Genomic DNA, 22,657 nt, shown 5'->3' on the forward strand with positions numbered 1-22,657 from the left:
TTAGGAGGCATAAGCAGCAGAACTGGAGAGGTAAACTAGGGTTAATCGGTGGAGAGTCTTAATCATCATATACAAAGGATTGGGGTTCATTTAAGAAGTAGTTGGGAGCTGTTGAAGTTTTTGACCAGAACATAATCACAGTAGGAAATTTACTCTAATAGTAAAATGTATGCATCGGAGATAGAGTGAATGGAGGAAGAAAGATCACGTGAAGGTTATCATAATGCTGCAGATAACCAGAGCTGACTCATTAAAGAGATGACAGAAGAGTCAACAGATTTGGTTAAGGAGAGGAGAGGGAGGAATAAAGATGACTCATGCTGTGAATCTGATTCCTAAAGAGAGTAATAACATCATTAACAAGAAGCGTCAGGAGGAGGAGGAATTTGGAAATTAAATAATATAAAGCTTTGAAAGTGCTGGTAGGGTAATAGTACTAATAATTACTGAGCATTTATTATTTGCTGGGAACTCTTCTACGTGTTTTACATGCAGAATCTCATTTATTCTTCAGAGCAACTTCAGACCTTTTATACAGCCTGCCCGTTTGTACTGCCCGTCTGTGGTAGAGTTGGGATCCAGTCCCAGGAGCCTAATTCCAGAGCACGATTTATTACACCCTAATAGAATGCCTGTATTGAATGGTGTTGGGCTGGAAGGTGAGGTGGGGAGGGGGTAATAAGAGAGAAGGAAGGACAAATGAAATAAAAGGAAGGTGGAGTGATCAGAGACGTTTGGTGAATTTTCAGGGATGATCAGAAAAGTCAAGGTGGGTGATTCCAAAAAGTTAAAAGTAGGAGGTCGGGTCTAAGAAAAGGCATTTAGATCTAGAGGCCAGAAGAGCATTGGTGGCTTTAAAAGCAGTTTCAGAAAAGTGGTGAAGTCTGAAGTTTGTTGGCATGGGGTGGAGGAGTAGTTTATGAGGAAGTGGGAGCAGCAGAGTTAGGCTTTGGGGAAGTCTAGTACTGAATTCACGCATCAGTAGAATAGATATTATGATATATAATAGCGATTTTATAACTCAGGCTGTTAATTGAAGTGTGAAGATGTAAAAGCATTTTGAAAAATAAAAAACTTAACCAAATATACAGAAGTTACTGTTACCGGGAAAGAGAGAGAAATCGTGCTGCAGTGTCAGAGGGTAGGACTGCTGAGGAAAACTTTTGTAGGCTGGGGGACACTTAGTTGGGTGCCTATCAGAAGGGAGGCAGATTTAAGATGTAGGAGAGAGCAGACCTCTTCCAGAGCAAGGAGAAAGTGATGAGATCCAATACATACTGCTGACCTTAAACAATAGCCAGATCTTTCTCTAGCAAAATGGGTTTTCTAGGGAATGACAAAGAATTGCAATTCTGGACATTCCATCTAATGGCAACCAAATGCAAGTCCAGAGAACAAAGGAGAGAAGAGTTCTTTTATAGAAGGTGAGTTCAGAGGGGTTGTTGTAAACAGAGTCCATTGGAGGAAACTGGGAGTTCAAAGTGTAGTGGCTTTTCATTGGCTGAGTGGTTTTGGGGAGGAGAACATCTTCCTTCCTACTGGAGTAATAGAGTAAGAGAAACATCCTCCTGGTGGAGATGGAAAGTGCACCTATTATTTGGGGTGAAAGTCCTCCCTACAGGCCCTTCCAACTCCAATTTAAATGAGGTTTCTGTTTATTAATCTTCACAATAGATAAGAGGTTGGGTCCTATGAGTGAGGAGCTTTTCTCCTAGACTAGGAAGAAGTCAAAAAGAATGAGGCAAAGGGTGTGTGTGTGTGTGTGTGTGTGTGTGTGTAGGGGGGTGCACTTAAACCTGTAAGTATAGCAAAGAAGACCAAAGGCACTCACTCATGTTTGTTGATCTTGACTTTCTCCATAAATTCAGCAGGCAAAGTAATTAGTGACTGAGAGGTTCAGATTCGCGGCACTGGAGGAAATTTGCAGCAGTTTCTGTGTGAATGCTGTGAAAAATCAGTTAAAGATAAAACTAAAAATGTTTCCATAGTCACAAGATGTGGAGCACAGCATAGGGAAGAGTCAGTGGAGTTGTAACAGCTATATACGAGGTCAGAGGGGTAGTAGATTGGGATAAGGGGTTATCACTTTGTGAGGGGTGTACATGTCTATTACATTGTTTTGTACACCTAAAACTAATTTAAAAAATAAAATAAAAATAAATTTAAAATGTTGCCACACAGTACCAAGGTTCATGCTGAGCTTAAACAGCATGAATTTTCAGTGTAGCTAGTTGCCAGGGTTATGTGACTTTTTTTGCAGTGTTTAGCAGTCTGGCAGTAGAGAACCACCCAGCTGGCAGGATTTACAAACGGTGAATAAGTAGAGGATGCGAATAAACCTTTTAGAAATAACTGAATGCGGAGGAGAGCCAGGGATGTGCATTTTTTTAAGCTGCATGGCATTTGGTTTGGGTGCAGATTATCCTTTGCAGACGTAGAAAAACAGAGGTGAAGAGAGCTAAGGGGAAAAAGCAGTAGAAAATGGGGCGTGGGGGTGCACAGAGTGTGGTAGTTAAGAGTGACGCACATTAAGGGGCTTAGTGCAGTTGAAATGCAGTCAAGATGTCCATGTTTGAGCAGTTAGAACTGGCAGAGCTCAGGGAATGGTGCTCCAGCTACCTGACTGTGAGGAACCCATGTGAGCCTGTTAGTAATAGAAGTCATCACTCTGGCAATGAGAATGGCAGAGAGGAGGAACCGCAGTCCAGGTACAAACTCATAAACAATCATCAAGTAATGCCCAGAAAACAGAGAGAGAGAGAGAGAGAGAGAGAGAGAGATTATAAATAAATCATAGAGACTTGAAAAGGCAGGTAATTACTGAGTTATAGTGTTAGGTGATTTTAAAAAATAACCATTGACATCTCACTAGTAATATGGCATGTTAGAGGAATGTTGATGGGAAGACTTAATTTGTAAGGTAAATTATATGTAATCAAATGTTAAAATTTGAATGCTCTTACTCATCAATATTTTAGCTCTAGTATTAAATGTAAATTGTAGTTCAATTTAACATTTTTGTAATGCTGGGCCCTTTATTGTTCAATTCATATGTCTCTTTTAGCCTATAGTATTGATGTGTTCAAAAGATTTAGAAAATATTATTTCTGTCATTTGAATTATAACTATTGGCTAAAAATTTTTGTATCTTAGGAAATATTTTTAAAACTCCTATAGATGTGTAGCAGAACGTAGAAGTTCTGAATCCTGTTTCTGTTTTGCCACTAACTTTCTATGTGAATTTGAACAAATTAATTTTCTGGTACCAAATTTACTCCTCAATGGAATAGATATTATATAATAGTGATTTTCTAACTCACGCAATTAATTGAAGTGTTAAGATGTGAAGGCATTTTGAAAAATAAAACTCACATATGCAAAAGTAAGTTATTGTTGCTGGAAAATCAAATTAGAATTTCCAAATCTAGAATTATAGATAGATAAATAGATAGATAGATAGATAGATAGATAGATAGATAGATAGATAGATATACACACACACACATATATACATATATATATATATTTATATATATGGACAGTTTCAATTAAGGTAACTTCTGGGCTTAAGTCAACTCCCATTGTTTTAAAAGGCTGGTTTTAGTTATTGATATTCCATCATAATGTGAACATAAGTTTCAGAATGACTAATCCATTTTCATAAATATCATATTTAGCCATAAAATGAAATGTTTTTATTAGCAGGTGTAACAAAGGAAAGTAGACACAATAGGACTTTGTGTTCTAAAGTCAGAATTATGAGTGGTCTGTAAAAAAAAAAAAAAAAAATCTGGGGAAAACTACTGGGGAGGAGGATACCTTTTTGGACCACAAGCCCTCAGAGTTTCTGAACGTCATGGACTCTGGCTCTCTGCCCATTCTACTAAAAGCAATGTTCTGGGCTTTGTTGTAACTCCATGTGAAAGGAATCTTAGTAAAATGTGTTTCTGTTGTTCTTGCAGTATATGAAATCTATGGATTAGCAATTATGTTCCTAAAAACAACACTTTAGTATTCCATACTGAAGAAGAAACTTTATAAGGGAAAGCTGGATAATTAACAGACATTTAGTAGACCTTACGGAAAAATTGATTTGGTGTTAGCTGTGATAGATAGATAAATGGATGGATGGATGGATGGATGGATGGATGGATGGATGGATGGATGGATGGATGGATAAGATAGATTAGATAGATAGCCAAAAATAACGTTGATGTTCTTAGAGGAAAATCAATACATTCAATTTTGTAAGGATAAAATACAGAAATAATAAGTTGAAATAATTTCCATGGGAGTAGATGCTTTGATCCTTGGAGAACTTGGGTAGCCTTAGGACACACCGTCTATTCTCCCCAGAAGCAGGAGCTACGTGACTTAGGTGTTGTCACCAGTGCTAGTAACCACCGCAGTGTAAACAAACATCAGCAGGAAGTGAATGTAGAGAGGGCAAGGGTCTATAAGCCTGCCTTCCTTCTAGAAACTTATCCCGCCTTCCAATGCTAGTGATTTGTTTGCTTTTTTTCTAAGGGAAGAAAGAGGGCGGAGCATAGCTGTTGTCTTCTGTCACAGAAACCTTTCGCTAGAGAGGCAGTGTCTTTCCTTGACAAATGGGTTTTCTTGTTGGCAGTCTGCAACATTAAGAAGTAAGACTCTTTGCTCATGCTGCAGTTATTGGTCGCTCTCCCCAGACTGACAAGCTTGTCTGTGGAACTGCTAAGAAGAAAGTTTCAAGTTACCAGAATTAAGCAAGCCCACGGAGGGGGCGGGGGAGGGGAAACGAGAAGAGGAGGAGCAGCAGCAGCAAAAGAAACAGCGCCTTTAAGTACTGCAGCAGCTGCTCCTCTGATTGGCTGGATGGTTCAGCTGCTTCCCTGGAACAAAAGGTCAAAGTGGACTGCAGTGTAAATGTGGGGAGGCAGCCGATGAAATAGCAGTGCTTGAAAAAGTTTGCAGGCTGAGAGCAGCAGTACGCTGGCTAACTGCAGATCGAGTTGCTTCTCCAGCTGTGAGGTGCAGTCTCCCGCCCCAAGCGCAGCTTAGCCACTGTATGAAGACGTTCCCTGTACAGACGACCAAACTTGGCACTTGGCGTGCAACAGACAGTTGTAAGGGTCCCTTGCAAATTGTATACAAGAATGGCTTGTGAAATCATACCTCTGCAAAGGTAGTGTTCTTTCCTATTTGTTTTGTTTTATTATTTTGTGTTTTCTGAGTAGTATAAAACCATATAACTTTGCCAGTACATGGCATCTGTTGGTAATATGCTGCAAACTGTGTAGAGTCCATAGAACATAATGTTCTTTAAGACCAGGAAAAAAATAAATATACTGCTTGTACTGATAATTATGCCCATTTTCTTATCTTTTTCACTGGAATATTATGTTCAATAAGTTTTCCTTGAAAGAAAATAAATGTAAGAAAATGCCTTTGAAATGTGAGGAAAAACAGAGACTGAAGAATATATTGAGCAGGTTTATAATAAAACTGAATCAGTTTAGCAATGTTGTAAGTTGTGGTAAGCTCTAAGCTCATTTTAAAGGACGTTGATAGGCTACAGAACTTTCAAAATACTAGAATTAGTGGGGTGATCATATTGTAAGGTATAAAAATGTCAAGTAACTATATTGTACACCTTAAACTAATATAACCAATGTAAGATTGTATACTAACAATGCTTAAATTTTGTTTAAAAATGCATCTTAGGATCCCTCTCTTGAGTTCAGATCTAGGCAAGGATTTTCTATCAATGAGTACATTATAATACATGAAAATAAATGTCAAGGATAATATTTCCCCATGAATAATTCTAGATAGCTTTATTACACAAATGACACTTTTTAAAATATTGCTATGTAAGAACACTTGGACACAAGTGTTTTGTTCGTTAATGACCCTAATATGAATTATGGAGGGTGGGGTGGAAGAGTTATACCAAAGCAGAGAAATGTAAATTTAAACAAAGGGGGCTGTTAAAAAGAATATTGCTAGTGAACTAATAAATGAATAATGTATCCTGGAATGTTAAAGCTGGAAATCACCTCCATGATGTCGGGGTCTAGTCCTCCAATTTCACCACAGGAAGGAAAACCGAGGCATAGAGGACATCTCAGAGTTGCCCAAGGTCACGTTTTATGATTCTTAAAATTACTTTTGCCAATCATATTTCAATTGCTTACATGCCAGTGGCATTTAATCCCATATAAATGCTTCCTTTTAAGAAAACTAGAGTATTTATTATAGATGGTTTTATTAGTGAAAATGATTTTTAAAATCAAATAGTAAATACAGTTTATAAAATTAAAACAAAATCAGGACAAAAATGAATCTCATTTTTAAAAACCATGCCACCAATATTTTACTGTATGTTAATATTCAGTAATGAAAATAAGGTAAACAAAAATTGTGTTCATTTGCAAAATGGTTCCTGCAGATGTATATTGTGAGATAAACCAATGTAGTTGCTTTTCTTAAATTGTAATGACAAGTGCACAGTAATGCGAACTTGATGGGGTTTCCTAAGAATTCCTTTTCTAAAAATTTATAACCCAGAGGAGCAGAAAGTAGTCTACAGATACAGTGAAATTTTTCCATATTAACTCAGTGGAAAGGTCCACATGCTTGAAGCTTGTAGGAGATTAAATGTACATTTTTTGGAGTCTTGATTTGGTTTCCAACTTTAATGTTGGAGACTTGTTTTTCTTATAATGACAATTCTTAAGGATCTTAAGCAAGTCATATTCTAGATAAGAATATTGGCTATTACTGAACTCTCTAGTAAGCTACTTGGTGATATAATAACTATTAGGAAGAAAATAGATCTTCATACTACCAAAACATTGTTTATGGAGTCAAGTTGATGAAAGCTAAAGTGGAATCAGCATAATTTCCTCCAAAATTATTTTGCATTTTTTAGTCCTTATCAGTAAACCTATGTAAGAGGAATTATTTCCATTTGCTTCAAGAATGCTGATCAGCATGTTCACTGTTTGCCCGGCTCTGAGAGTTTAATTGGATTGATTACTTTGCAGTCTTCACTTCTGGCCCATGCCTGCCTTTGATTATAAACCTCCTGCAGACAAGGACCAGGTTTGTGTGGTTCTCTTTGTTAAGGATCGCTTGTGAATTTAAGTGCTTATGCGAAAAACTTTCCTGTTCCTGGTTCAGTATCTTTGGCTAAGGATTTCTGTGATCCTCTGGTCATGATGAGAGTCAGCTACCCCAGTGGTTATACTTCCTGAAGCAGGACGGTTGCAGAGCCTGGCAGTAACCCTGCTGACTGATGGGATGAAAGCTTTGCTCCACGCTGTTTAAGATCATTAAGGGGCTAGAGATGGAATTCAAAGTGGATGAGTAAAAGAACAGCTTTAAATACCAGTTCAAGAAGTGTATGCTATTTGTATTGAACAGAGAGGCCAGCGCTTCTCATACTTTATATGCCTGAGAATTACCTGGGAACTTATTTTTAAAATCAGCTTCTTCCTGCTGCCCTCCTTTCCTGGACTTAGTGTATCTGAATCTGGGTGTGACAGGGAAATTATCTACATTTTAACAAGCTTCTTAAAAGCAAATCTGATAAAAATGCGGCACACATTCAGAGGAACACTGATCTAAACTCTAGTTAATGATTAGCATTGTATAAAGCCATTGGCAGCAGGTATATATAAGAATCTAACATTGTACTACTCAACACCCCCAAGTAGCATGCTGAGTGTCATGACCGTATGTGAGGTGTTGTTGTTTTTTTTCATAACTGATGCTTTTATTTACTATAGATGGTGAGTGTTACTTATTAAAATATAACTGACTTAAAATGTTGTTTAGCATTTTCTTTATGACCGAACACTGCCCTGTACTGTCAGTGAATTAAGGTAATTAAGACACAAGCTCTGCTTCCAAGAGGTCACATGCTAGTGAGGATGCAGACACATTACCAGACAATTACAGTTCATGTGGTGAATTCATTAATGGACAGTATGATGACCTTAATAATAGAGATGGGCCTACATGGATAGCATTGCCCTGTGTTTTATTTTACCTCATCTAAGGGTATGATCTTATTAGAGGATACGTTTGTGCCCTAATGTCTACTTATCTTATAATTTCTGTGAGTGACTTTTAGCCTTTCTCAACATATTATGAAAGTATGTGGAAGATAAATTCGTTACTGCTAATCTTTAACTGAGATGAGAATAACAGATGAGGTTAAAAGCTAAGAATGAAAAATACTTTGGTTCCCTTTAATGTATCTTGCTATCTGTTTATTACTTAATGTAATTTTCAGGCTGCCAGGATGGAGTTGACTATTGAGAAACTCATAATCTTTAGAGAAAACTGCAGAGGCTGAGTGTTTAAAATGTGACCCTCTGTAAAATGAAGAACAGAGTTCTTGTTCATGTCAAATGACTTAAGTTAAAGATGGGATCTTATTACATACCTATTGAGATGGTTACATTATCCCAATTATATTTTTAAATAATAAAATATTTGCATGTACTTCTTATACTTAATTTTAAAACTCAACACATTGTATAGCTTTGTGTGGATGGTCTTGCCATCTGAAAAAATTTCTCAAGAGAAACAAAATATTACAGAAATAAGTGGAGGAACTATATTAAGAATTTAAATAAAATTCAGATGACTAACTTTACCTTCTGTCACAAATGAGATAATATGTTTTATCATACTATCACACTATTAATGAGACAGGTTTTACTTATACCTCAGGTTCTTTGCATGACTCATATTCCATTGGAGTTTTTCCCTTAGATACTATAGAAGTGTAGGTAAGGATCTCTATTTTATCTATAGCAAGACTTCAGTAGGCTAAGAAACAAAGTCTTAACTCTGAGTCATATCTATGACAACTCTCAGTTTTCACAGCAGTATTTTGATTTGCTAGATTAACTTTCCAATAGCTGTTAACTCATGTCCAAAAAGAAGAATGATGGAGGATGCAGTTGAGAGCACTAGTGATTAATTTCGGTTCCTTTGGTTTTGATGCATTGACATCTGCTTTCACGTTAGGATCCTAGTCTTTCCTTGGCTTATTTACCAAGGTGGAATACTGAGATTAATAATGTCTATGTCATTCTCTTTTTTATTACTTCAGCAAATTATGATATTTACTGTATGTTACTGATATTTGTCTGGTGATGGTGAAATACCTCATGATTCCAAATTGCAATGGCTGTTTTAAGAAGACTTAGAGCAACAGGGTTAATGATCATGTATTATTGATCCAACATGGGAAAACTCCACCGAAACTTCATAGCAGAATAGATCTGGTCTTTCTAAGTACTGGTCTTTAGAATATCCTTCTACAAAAAAGTAAACATTGACAATATGTGGATGTCTGGGAGTTAACCCGGGAACAACCCAGGTAATAATGGTTCTGCTCGTGTATCTTTTGTGTGGTGTTAGAGAGCCCTCTACTGCTTGTGGTGGTGACACCTTCAGTTAATTTATTTATGAACTCATATTACTCCTTACTTGTTTGTTGGCACTTTGCTAATACTCCCCCTCCATAAACACAGTCTAAGAGGAGTTAAAAGCTGCCTTACTTCAAATCTGGGTTAACCCTAACGGGGTTGTGTAACTGAGACTTTGTCACCTATACAGTCGGTATTTGGTAATAATGAGAAGTCACTGAGAACAAATAAGATCTCTGTGGGCTCTGCTCCGATATGATGGTTGCAGTACCTTGGAGTCTAAATATTTACTCATTACGCCAAATAAAGAAGATCGTATGAACTAAGATGAGGATATTTTTCAGTTTTATGGAGATCACCCTGCCTAAACCATTAAAAAAAAATAGAGGCATTAGGTATTCAGCACAAAACAGTGGGGAAAGCAGTGGCAAGGTAGTCAACTTGTCATCAAAAACCATACCCAGACATTGACAGCTAGCCAGCCATATGAATTTGGGCAGGTCATTTTCCTGGTCAACCAAATGGGATGATAATACCCAACACAGTTACTTATGGGGGAAATTTTGGAGTTAAAGAATATGATAGTTTTTTTGTAAATAGTTACTCAGACTGAAGAGTAGTATATTGCTTATCTTTTGGTTTTGTCATTCATATACTTGCAATACCTTTCAACTCCTTGAATGCAGGAGTGCTAAACACAGTGAAAGTGAGGCTCCATCATTGCATTCCATTTCATTGGATGAATACTGGAAAGGGACCTAAAGAATGGTTTGTGGGAAGTGCCATTGGAATACCATGGAATCAAATTCCTTGAAACTCGCAAAACTTTTTACCTTATTTTTTTCTATGGTACTTATATATTTATGTGATGATCAGAATGAATTGCCAGATAAATTATTTGTACTGTGTAAAACCTCTTAAAAGCCCTATTTATTCTTTCCTCATGAATTGGAAATAACTTTTTTTGGTAATAGCTTGAAATATAATTGGCATATCATGCAATTCACCTGCTGAAAGTGTACGATTCAATGATTTTTGGTATATTCACAAGGTTGTACAACCATCAATCAATTTTAGACTTTTTTTGTCTCCCAAAAAGAAACCCTGTACTTTTTAGCTATCACACTCCTACTGTGGACTCAATGTTGTGTTGCCCCCGAATGTATATGCTGAAGCCGTAATCCCCAGTGTGATGGTATTTGGAGGCGGGATTTTGGGGAGGTAATTAGGTTTGGATGAGGTCATGGAGGTAGAGCTCCCATGATAGGATCAGTGTCCTTATAAGGAGATGAAGGGACCAGAGTGGACCCCCCACCCCCCATGTGGGGACACAGCAAAAAGAGTAAGCCAAGGAGAGAGCCATCACCAGAACCCAGCCATTGCTGGCGCCCTGATCTCAGACTTCCAGCCTCCAGAACTGTGAGAAATAAATGTTCCTATTATTTAAACCACCCAATCTGTGGTATCTTATTATAGCAACCCAGACTGACTAAAACAACGCTCAATCCCCCTATCCCAGCTCTAGGCAACCACTAATCTACTTTCTGTCTCTCGGGACACTAATTATAAGCCTTGCACAGATTATCACAAAGCCAGATGTGGAAATTGATTTTCATTCTCGCATAAGAAATGTTATTGGGAAATAGTGGGGACAGGGGTGGTAAAAACAAAATAGTAGGAAGCCCTAGAAGTTGATTTTTTAAATTAAGGTACCTAGGTAAAGAAAAATACTGGACGTGGGGGAAAGGAGAGACACCGTGTACATTTTATAAAACATTTCAAGTTTCAGGTCAGGAAAGCATGGTATTGTCTCATTGCATATAAGAATGAAAATCAGAAAACTTAATAGAAATAAAAATGAACTGAACTGCTTCACTCAGATCATACTGAATGGAACTAAAATAGTAGACAAAAATTAAGGGTTTTGAAAAGCTTAAGATGATCCATCAGTATTTTGCTGTCATCAAAATGATGATGGAAAGGATTGTAACTTCACTGTCTAGGTTAAAATAACCCCTGAAACTAAAATTAGGAATCGAAACCCAGTCTGAGTAGACTATTGATAAACCGTGTTGTGACCCTCCTTGATTTTCAAACCCTTGACTTAGCAAAAACTCAAGTGCCTGGCCCTCCTCCTCCACCCCTCCCTCTCTCCGTGATGTTTCTGTATTTAAGATGAGAGCTGTGTCTTCTGCCTGGCTCTGTGGCCTTCAGCCAGTTAATTAACCTTTCTAAGACTTGTTTTTCTTATCTGAAAAATCTAGTCAATAATACTTCCCTCCAAGGGTGTCTCTGAGGACTGAATGAAAAAATGTACATGAACCTCTTGGCCCAAAGTCTGGCTTATTATGTTGAGCCCTCAGTACATGGTAGCTGTGTATCCCTTTTCATAATATTATAAAATTTCAAGTTTCTGTTTTTCCCTGACCTATACATTCTGTGAGGGTTGGGACTGCCTCTTATTGGCCTGTGTACCTCCAGTACTTGTCATAGGCGCTGATAAGGAGTAGACACCCAGAAAATACTGAATGAGCCCATGCACATGGTTATGAAAGTTCGCGAAGCCGGAGCACACGGAGACAGCAGGCCTTCGTACACTCTCCAGAGGCTCATCCTCCCAAAAACCAGTGTAAATTCGTGACAGTGTAGAAGCAAGTCCATGACTCATTTTTCTGTGCAGAGCCCTCTGACAGCGGGACGATTTGTTAGGGGGAAGATGACAGGATAATTTACATTGCTTTCTACGTCTTTTTGTCTGTCTCAAGAAATCCACACTCTGCATTAACAGTTTGGGAAATCATATATCTTAAATAAAAACTATATTAATGAATCATTAAGAATATTATAATTAAGGTAGGCATTGAAAGAAGTAAGTAAAAATCATTTACTATTTCCTTCTTTCTTTCTGCAGGTATCCCCATATTCTTTTGATTTTGTTTCAATCACTAAAGATTAGAAAATATTTTAATCCATTTACTAGTGTTCTAAAAACATTTTCTGATCAACTAATATCAACCCGCTCTAAAAGAAAACTGTTGTATTTACATTCTAAATTACTGCCTCCCTATGTCAGTCTTTATGTAGTCTGTAATAATGACAAACACCACTTTTCTGAGTGATAGTTTTATGACTAAACCAAAAAAAAAAAAAATTTAAGCCCCAAGCAACCTTTGGGTTTACATTGTGGTGAAATGATTTTATTTTTCTGCTTTCAATCCAGAACAAACAGATACAGTTTGTGGCAAGAACATATTTAAATATTGCCTTGCCTGAACATATCCTTTTCTGGGTTCACTGTTCACCAGAGAAAGTATAGTGTTTACATTGATGGCATAATGGCAGACTCCCACCTCTAATTGTGCAGTTGGAGAAAATAAATTATTTTCTTTAGGTAAGGATAGGAGAAACCCTATAGCACAGTTTCACTTTCAAGTTTTGAACAGAAGGGAACAAGATAAAATAATCAACATACAGATGTCTGAGAATGCTTCTAGCTGGCAGAATTCATTTTACAAGTTTTAAAGTATTTATGTTTTCAAAATATTTAATCAAATACTAGCATTCAGCAAAGTCTTGGTGATGCTGATTTTATTCAACAGACATTTTTTTGAGCACCTGGAGGGTTCTAGATGCTAGGTGCTGATGGTACAAAGATAAAGACAAATCCAGGAGTTGAGGCCAAGTGTCTACACTCAGGAATTGCGGTGTTGTGTGCTAAGCACTCATTTATAGCTGTGAACAGAGTGTCTTCCGGAGTCTGGAGGAAGAAGCAGCTCCCTCTCCAGGGTGCTGGAGAGGTCTTCCCAGATTAGATGACACTACCCCTGAGAGGTGAAGTATTCACCAGACAGAGAGGTGGAGGAAGTGTTCAAGATAGAGGAAACAGCATGTACAAACAGGGAATGTTACGAAAATACAGTGAGAGGTCTAGAGAGGAATGTTGGACTTAGATTGGGCGGGTCCTTGTGTGCCAGGTTTAGACACTTGGATTTTACCCCAAAGGCAATGGAAAAGTATGAGGGATTTTTAGGAGGCTGAATCTGGTAGGACTACTAAGGATAGCTGGTTATGGGTAGCAGGGAAAGAGAGAGTACTGCCCCCGTATAAGACTACTGCAGTGGAAATGGAAAGGGAAGATCAGATTCAAGAGACTTGGCTTTTTTGAAATGGAATCAATAAAATTTAGTGGTTTACCAGATGTGGGGGTAAGAGATAAACTTCTATGAGGAGAGCAGTTGGTTGTTAACATGACTTAACTATAGTAGGAATGAGGATTCCATTCTATGACTCTAAACATGATTCCAGCCAGGATGCCCGGTGACGTGCGGCCTCCAGTGGTCCCACTGTGAGTCTCTTGGGTGTGTCAATCAGCAGGCAATTGTGGTTTACTTTTGACCTTCTAACTGTGTAGAGAGACACAAAAGAAGTAGAAGATAAAGCACCCACCCCTCCCTGCTTACAAACTTGACTCCTCTTTCCCCACATGCACACACCCTCACCTCCCTCCAATTTGTAAGAGATTGAAAGTTGTCAATCAGAAGGGCATCGAGAGATGGAACTTAGCTGGGTGAAGTAGAATGAGATGTTGAAATAGAATGAGCTGTTCCTTAGTTCCCCCCAAGTATAATAGTTCTTTGAATCTGGAAGACAGAATGCAGGTGATTAAAAATGCCACAGTCATGAAGCAAGGAATCCAAAGAGAGGATGTGTCCCTGGGTGTCATTCTTGATACCATCTTGTATTACAACCAGGGAAAAAGTATTTAAAAGAAATCCTATCAGAATATAATCACTAATATAAAGATTTTGTAGGGTGTCAGATGGGTACTGGTCTTATTAGGGAGACCACTTCATGGACAGTGTAGATGCCTGACCACTGAGCCATATACCTGAAGCTGAAGCTGAAGCTGAATAATATTGAACGTCAACTATAATGTATATACAGTCATGGGATGTGGAGTGCAGCATAGGGAATAGAGTCAATGGAATTGTAACAGCTATAGATGATATCAGAGGGGTAGTAGATTGGGGGAGAGGGGTTATCACTTTATGAGTGGTGTAAATGTCTAATTATTACATTGTTTTGTACACCTGAAACTAATTTTTTTTAAAAAGAAAATAGAAAATAAAATAATTTACTTCACACACACACACAAGAATAGAAATAAGAGACCCTATCAGTTCCCCATGGCCTTCCAAAACTATATCCTCAGGCCCCCTGCTGGGCATCTCTGGACCCACTTCTTCGCCATGCTTTTCTCTGCCATCCACACTCAACAAAATCTCGGCCCAGATTTTGTTGGGCCCAGAGCAGACTCTGGCAGTGGGCCAAAGAAGGAAAGAGTGTTTTCTGTCCTGTGGGATCTTAATTCAATAGCATTCATTGAGTGTGCATTATATACATCAAGCAGGGGAAGACTGTTTTGTCATTGTGTTTTAGAATAGTATTTTTCAGTGTGGGTCACGACCTGTTAGTGGTCATAAAACCAACTTAGCGATTTGTAACCAGTATTTTGTATACTTTTATATAAGTAAAATATGACAAAATAGAATATATGCAAAGGAAGAATAATTTCATGAAATTTGTGTCTATTTTATATGTATGTATACTCTCATGATGTAAAGTCTATTTCTAACTGGATCATGGCCAAAAGTTTTTTAAAATATTCTATCTGAACTAATTGTGCATAGATCATTTGAATGAGAGGTTAGTACGGGCCTAAAAATCAAATCCCCATGACAGTATAGGAAGTCCATACTAGTCGTAGCAGTCCTACAAATGAATTTTCAGAGCACAACTTTTTTGTAAGATGGAGACACCTTTGGGAAGTAGGTTCTTATTTCCGAGTTTAGGGAAAAAAGGGGTTTTTTTTGGTTTTGGTTTTTTAGCAGATATATTAGTTTCCTACAGCTGCTGTAACAAAGTACCACAAATGGGGGTGCTTAGAACAACAGAAATTGATTGTTTCATTGTTTTGGAGGCCAGAAGTCCCCGATCAATTTGTTGGCAGAGCCATGCTCCCTTTGGAGGTGCTGGAGAATTCTCTGTTTTAGGCCTGTCTCTTAGCTTCAGTAGTTTCTTGGCTTGGGACAACACAACTCCAATCTTCACATGGTATTTTCCCTCTGTGCATGTCTGTCCGTGTGTCCAAATTCCCTCTTTTTATAAGGACGCCAGTCATACTGCCCACTCTAAAAGACTTCATTTTAATTTCATCACCTCTGTAAAGGCAATACCCAAATGAGGTCACATTCTGAGGTACTGGGGATTAGGGATTCAATATATCTTTTTGAGGGGACACAATTCAACCCATAATTATATTTCAAATCTCCACTAGGCAGTCAAGAAAGTGGTAGAAATATTTCCCTATCTTATTGGGAAGCAAAGTTCTAGATTTTTCAAAGTCTTTTTGTTTTGTCTGTTTGTTTGTTTTGCCTCTAAAATAATGCCTCTTGGTCTTGGCTGAAAAATTCATGTCCTGTGAATATTAAGAGCTTCGGGTCTTTGCTTTTACCCTTTGGTCAGGAAAATCGATTTACTCTTGAACTTCAATAGTTTGTTTTTATTTCTATTGGCTAGGTGTTTCATTTTTAGTCACAATATACAAATAATAAAATAGAAAAAAAAATTGCTTGGGTTTGTAATAAAGAAATATATATCCATCTACAAAAGCATTCCCCAAAATTACAGCTGCAAACGCTAAACTGTGAACTGATCTGAAAACTTTTACATTTGTTTTCCAAAAAGAACAGGGAGATTATTTTTTTTCCATGTTCCCGAATGGGGCCAAACCAAAAACCTGAGCAGGCAGCACACCGGCTGCTACATCCCAGTTGGAGTGGGATGTGGCCAGTGTCTGAGGCTGTGGATAAGTCCAAATGCTCAAGTAAGTGTGGCACTTGATGTTTTGCAGAGGAAGGAAGGAAAGAAAATGTGCGAACTTCACTCACCTGATCATTCTCTAAGAAAATTCATCTAAAAAAATTCTTCTTAGCACATTCGATTGCAACATGAGGAAAAACCTGAATTCCGTAAAAAATGTTTACTTTTGATTTTCTCCTTTCACTTGTCCCTCACTTCCTCTCTCCCTTTTTGCCCTTTGTTTTTCTTTTTAAGCCGCCATAGATGGTTTTCCTAGTTTTTCCAATGAATGGAGCCTAATCCAGAAATACATTTATCTGTATTTCTGTCTTCAAGAAACACAAACTATTTCTCTTAGCTCAAATCATTTGAAAATGTATTTAAAGTGTGTAGCTAAAAATGCAGATTATGTTAATTTTTTTGGTAGCCAGCCACATTAACCAATTAGAAAATTGGACTGATTGGAACATTTCAAAAAGGAATTGAATGGAATGGTGGTTTGATCCAGTAACTGAAAGTCCAGTCTGAATACCCAACTCTGGGAATCCTCCCAACAGTATTTGATTTTTCTTAGACAGAAAACACCATGCTTTTCGTCATTTCAATTAACTGCTGTGTAATTAAATTGATAGGCATTGCATTCAGTGGTTTCAGTTTAGAAATTAGTACAACTCATGGAGATTGTAAGTTTAGGTGTCATTCATTTATCTGCATTTACCAGTGTTGCACCATATTAAATAAGTTAGATAGGACCCTGCTGAAACCCTAAAATATATGTTATTGTCATTCTCATTTATAGCTTCTTAGACTTGGACTATTACTTGGGTCTCTTTGATAAATGTTCTTCCCACGGTTTTGAGATAATATAGTGCCACATGTCTGAGGACATTAAATACCTGATTACTTGACACACAGGAGTTGAATGCCCAAATCTCTCAATATATGTTTCAATTTTTAAAAAATGATAAAGGCAAACTAATTGGCTGCTTAAGCTTGGCCCTTATTCTGAGTTAGAAAACAGGAAATAATTAAAACATGGTGTTTATACTAGTAACCAAGGAAGAAATTGAATGAATTCCAATTTGTTACTTTGTCATTGGCTTAATTTCATGACACACATTCCCTTTCATGCAAATTACATGTGCTAACTTTTTAAAAGTGAATCAGTTAATTTTTTATTTAAAATTTCAACAAAAAATGTGACTCATTTAATATTTTTGGACATGCTTGAGAGTGATACAAAACCAGAAATAGGCATAAATGGTCTTTATAAATAGATGTCTGGAGGCCTGTAACAATAAGACAACATCCATTTTGCACAGATGTAGAACTGGTGATCTTTTCAAATGTTTTGCATTCTGATATGTAAATTTTGTGCCAAAGTTTATTTTCTCAATTCTATTTGGAATAATTGTCCTTGGCCATTTTCCTTTAAATTACCTTTAAAATTATTGCATTGAATTAATTTTCAGAATTAATTGATTTAATCACTTTGAAATCAATGCTTTAGTTGTTTCAGAATTTATGCCTTTGTCAAGATTACGTTACTAAACCCCAGATAAGGGTACTTTTATGAAGGGAAAAGAGGAATATGCTAATTAACTATCAAAATTGATTTATTTATCTTTATTTTCTTTTCAGATAATACTGTTATTCTCAGGTAGTGTGCATGGATTGCTGCCCCATTGACTGCTGCTGATTGAGTAAATCTAATACTCAGTCTGTTTCATTTTATTTAAATTTTAGTGCTTATATTTTCTTTTTTGGAACACATAAAACTAGTCAAAATTCAGGGACATATCCAAATTAGGAATCTCTGATTTTGTCTTTCATTGACAAATTTACGTTGTGCAAATGCAACCTGAAACATATTTGCTTATGATTAAAAACTTGTGTTTCTATCAAGAGACTCTTGACATATTGCCAGTATGTTTTAATGAGTTAATCACTTTACGTGTGCTATCAGGCAGTGTCTTGCTAATGGGCTTTGACTAAGGTCAGTGTAGAGTTACTAGAATCAAAAGTATGACGTGGAGCTTAGGAAGTCCATACAATCTTGAGGGCTGCTGGGATGCAGACTGGCCATCGCGTGAATTTTCTTCACTAACCAATTCATCCCACCATGTTTTGATAGGTTAAAATTGAAGGGACGACAGTAAACAAATGGACTAACATGTAGTACAGTAATTTACACATCACTAGCTCTGTGAACTGGATAAGTTATGTACTCACTCTGATCCTACTTTCCTCAAGTGAGGAGCAAGTACCAGGATTGGTTTATCTGAGAATTGATGTAATATATTAATGTATAGCGCCCAGTAGTACCTGGCTGATGAATAAATGTGTGAGGGAGAGAAGGTGTGAAGAAAGGACTGATTGACTTTGATCGCCTCTGTTGCTGCAAAGAGATTTACTACACAGTAGCCAAAACACACGAGCAGCTGTGTTCAGAACCTTGCACCATCTTAATCATCTCCCAGAAGCACTTCTAACCTCTAAGAACACCAAGCGCAGTGACAATTTAATGTTCACTAAAGTACCCTTGTTAGTTTTCATTATAATTTGTTGCATGTTAGAGTTAAGGATCTGTTCTGGGCAAAGAAGTACTTAGTAGAGTGCCCGTTTTATAGCACATGGAGGCATTTTCCTATAATAAAATCATTATAGGTTTTTAGTTGCAGCCTTTTTGCATAATATTGGTCATAATTAGTGCTTTTGACATTGAGTCCTTGATTAGGAAATAAACTTAATTCTAACATTTTTATAATTTGTTAAGTACTTTCAAGGAATATTTTAAAGTCCAATATGTAATCTCCTTGTATCGGTTTGGCTTTAAGTAGTCATTTCCTGTAATAGCACCGCTCCAGGTGCTTTCTTCCCAAGACACCAGGATGTAGCTCAGGTGTTGTCACCTCTGCCTCTTCAGCCCTGCATCCTAACTACAAGCTTTGCCTCAGCTCATCCACATCAGCGCAGATAATAAAGCTGATCCACTACTTATCCTTCACTTGGGAAGACTTGGCACAATTACAAACATTAAGAATTTGGCAACATAAGCATCAGAACAGCTAAGCGATATTGAAATGGGAAATCAAAATCATAAGAGAATGCAAAATAGTATCTCATATTTTACGTGCCATCTTCCACCTAAAATGTTAAGATCTTTTTCAACTTCCAGGTGAGGGGAGTGGGTGTTAGAGGGTAATGTGTGTGTGTGTGCTTTACACAATAGTTCTAATAAGATTTGGTGATTGCTAGTTTAATAATACCAACTGAAACAAACTTTTCTCGTTTCTATTGATGCTTAAGAAAATTTTAAATGTGATAGAGAGAATGCTGAGGTTAACTAGTTGCATCCCCAAGTGGTGTACAAGATTAAAAATAGGGGTACAAGAAGAAAATATTAAAGCTTCTTTTTAATTTTATCTAATACTTCACAGAATGTTTACCTGTTTAATGAGTCACATAATATAGATAGATACTTATCATATATTGAGGCAAGTGGCTGCTTAAAAGCTAATTTTATACAAGTGTATAATCAAAAAAGTTCAAAGACCACTCCAGTAGACACTAAGGGGGGAGAGACTCATTCTTTGCTTAGATCATTTATCAGATGGGAAAACAAAAAGAAATGTTAAAGGAAAAATGGTTATTGTGTATATTTTACACTTTTTTAAATTAAATATGTTTATATTAAGCTTCATATCACTTCTCTGTTGTTTGAGGAACTTATTTTTATGATATCATCTGTGTCCTTTCATATTATTTATACTTGTTAACTACAGATGACAGAGAGCACTAGTGTTGTTTACTAATGCACTTTTCACTGCTAGGGCATCATTCCTAAAGTGACTCACATTTAACAGACATATTTTGAGGGCTGTTTCTTACTTTCATCATCATGTTAATGAGCTGTAATTAGCTTTATTGAGATAATTGAGTATGTAATCATTTTAAGGCTTTATGTGTAATATATGAATACTTGGATTGGGCTTGTAGAATAAGGTAGTAAAAAGCTTCCTCTTGAAAGTACAATGTGAATTATTTTTGCCTTAGGCTAATCTTGAAAGAAACTTCCCTTGATGGCCTCCCTTGAAGAAGTAATTGACTTTGATTATGTCCAAAGTAGAATGTGTTTTACTAAACTCACTTCAGCATGAGATTAGCTCTAATGTGTCAAAGCAAAATTTGTGATAAGTAGAGCAGTGTTAGTAAAATGGACATGTTATAATATTAACAGAAATGATATTCAAAATTTGTTTTCTTTTTAGTTCGAAGGAAGATGAAAGACCTATATCACCTTTCTACTTGAGGTATTTATTTGATTTTTGTTGGTCTATTACAGGGAATGGAGGAGGGTTAAGACTTCTTTGGGTTTATTTGTCCATTTTAATTCTTTTTTTAATAGAATATTCTTTACTGTGGCAAGACTAAGCTCATTAGAACCCTTCACCATATTGTTCACGCTTTATTTTTCTTCTCTTTGGTTTAAGAAATCCTAAAACAAAATTTAATGTAGTTGAAAAGACTAAAATAAGATATTTTGCTTTAAATTCGCAGATATCCAGGTAGCAATTTTAATTTCAAAAAGTGCCTGATGATTAGGCTGTAAGTAAATTTTAAAATCTCTATTCTGTACAGATACACAGGTTGACGAGGAGTTTAAGCACAAGTCTCAGTTGCTGAAGAAGCCTTAGGTTATGATAGATTATTTTCTATATAGTAGTGGAGTATGAAACTAAATACTCAGTAAGTTCATGGACTTCAGTATTATTTTCTAAAGCGTATAAAGCCAGAATAGCAACTCTTAAAATGGGGACGTTTACAGAATTCAAAGTAGATGTTAAAGGAGATCACCTCTCTTCAAACTTAAATGTATGCTGGATTAATGTGATTTTCAGTTTAGGGATAATATAGAATCAAGTTTTTCTTATAACATTTCTTTCCCTGCTACCTACCCACTTTAAAAGCTTAGAAAATATATTTGAAAATAATATGACCATATGAATTAAAGTTAAAATTGCTGAAGTTTTTTTGTTTGTGTGGGTTTTTTTTTATCTTTTTCTCAATTTTGAAATCTTTTTTAAAGGAAATATCAGGATATGTGGTACATAATTTGTTTGTGTATTTTTGAAGCTGATTTGTGGCAATCGTCCCAAAGATAGATTTAGACTTTAGTTCAACCACCAATAGTTAAGGAATGTGTCATAGGTCCTCAGGCTTAGCCAACTAACTGCTTTTCAGTAGTGTTCTGGCCATAGTGACTTGAAGCATATTGCGTAATCACTTTGTGGCAAGAGAGGGAACATTTGAGGTTTCAGTTTGAGACAACATGGTGGTTCATTTGATTCACCCTGGTTTCCTGCCAACCCAATCAGCATATTCTGGCTCTTGGGCTATCTCAGCTATGCAATTACTGAACACATGAGGATGTTGTTGCTGAGCACGTGGTGACTCGGGTATTCATTATGTAAATACACACAATAATATCAAACAAATGATTATCTTATATTAATGGAATTAAGTTTTACACAATACAGAAGATTACAGCACAGGATCTTGCCAACTAATGAGAACTATCAGTTCTCTGAATATCTTATTTTTATTACTCTGGGTAACATCAATCAATGTTTTACATAGTATTGAATTTTTTTTTTTTACCATTATTGTAAAAAGCAGATGGGCAAATGGGTTTGTAAGTGATAAGTCTTCAAAGACACATAATTGTGTTTTATAGTGTAATAATTTTTGTAATTACCTAGACTGATAATGTAGTCTTGTAAAAGAAATTCTGTACTTGCAGAATGAAGGTAAAAAATATAAAGAAAATTAATATAAGTAACATATTACTGAACTCTTGATAGAAGCTATTTGTCCTTTCAGTGTTATGAGTTAAAAGCTAAAATATGAGAAAAGTATGGAAAAGAATGAATATGCATACTAGCCCACGTTTATAGTAGAGACAAAGCTGAAAAAAATAAAATGTTACCAGTAAGCATTCTTTTCACATGAAGGAAATTAAAACTAAGAACTATTTCATAAATGCAAAAATAATAGTTATTTGGCCTGAAATTAAATTTTCAAATGTTTCTTTTTCTGAATGACATTATATGATAGTTTCAGAAATTATGTAAGAATTAGGTTGGTACAAGTTAATTTAATGTTTTTTTATTACCCACTTGAATGAAGCAGGGAGAATGTATTGATAACACATAAACCTTTTCCTTTTTTTCAAATTATTTGCATGGGTGGTTGAGATTGACTTTTCTAACATACAGAATTCAAGTAGAAGAAAGAAAACAGGATTGTTAATTATTATTAAGTTCTAGATTTTTGGGCTAGAAACATAACATGTCCATTGATAATTT

At 36.4% G+C, this 22,657-nt stretch overlaps 1 protein-coding gene across 8 annotated transcripts in view; it reads left to right on the forward strand.

Annotated features, from left to right (window-relative positions):
* Positions 1 to 22,657, forward strand: part of FAM13A (family with sequence similarity 13 member A) — a 284,430-nt gene that overhangs the window by 184,644 nt on the left and 77,129 nt on the right. For 4 of the 8 annotated variants that reach the window (XM_019741111.2, XM_074323597.1, XM_019741109.2 and 1 more), the window contains one exon: positions 20,561 to 20,602. The exons of 1 other annotated variant lie outside the window; for it this stretch is intronic. In XM_019741111.2, coding sequence (XP_019596670.2) covers positions 20,561 to 20,602 — 42 coding nt within the window. Of the gene's footprint in view, positions 1 to 4,897; positions 5,165 to 20,560; positions 20,603 to 22,657 lie in introns of those variants that run through there. 3 more of the 8 variants (XM_019741112.2, XM_019741113.2, XM_019741114.2) reach the window with 3 other exon arrangements.

This window comes from Rhinolophus sinicus, linkage group LG02 (genome assembly GCF_036562045.2).
Source record: "Rhinolophus sinicus isolate RSC01 linkage group LG02, ASM3656204v1, whole genome shotgun sequence".
Classification (NCBI taxonomy): Eukaryota; Metazoa; Chordata; class Mammalia; order Chiroptera; family Rhinolophidae; genus Rhinolophus; species Rhinolophus sinicus.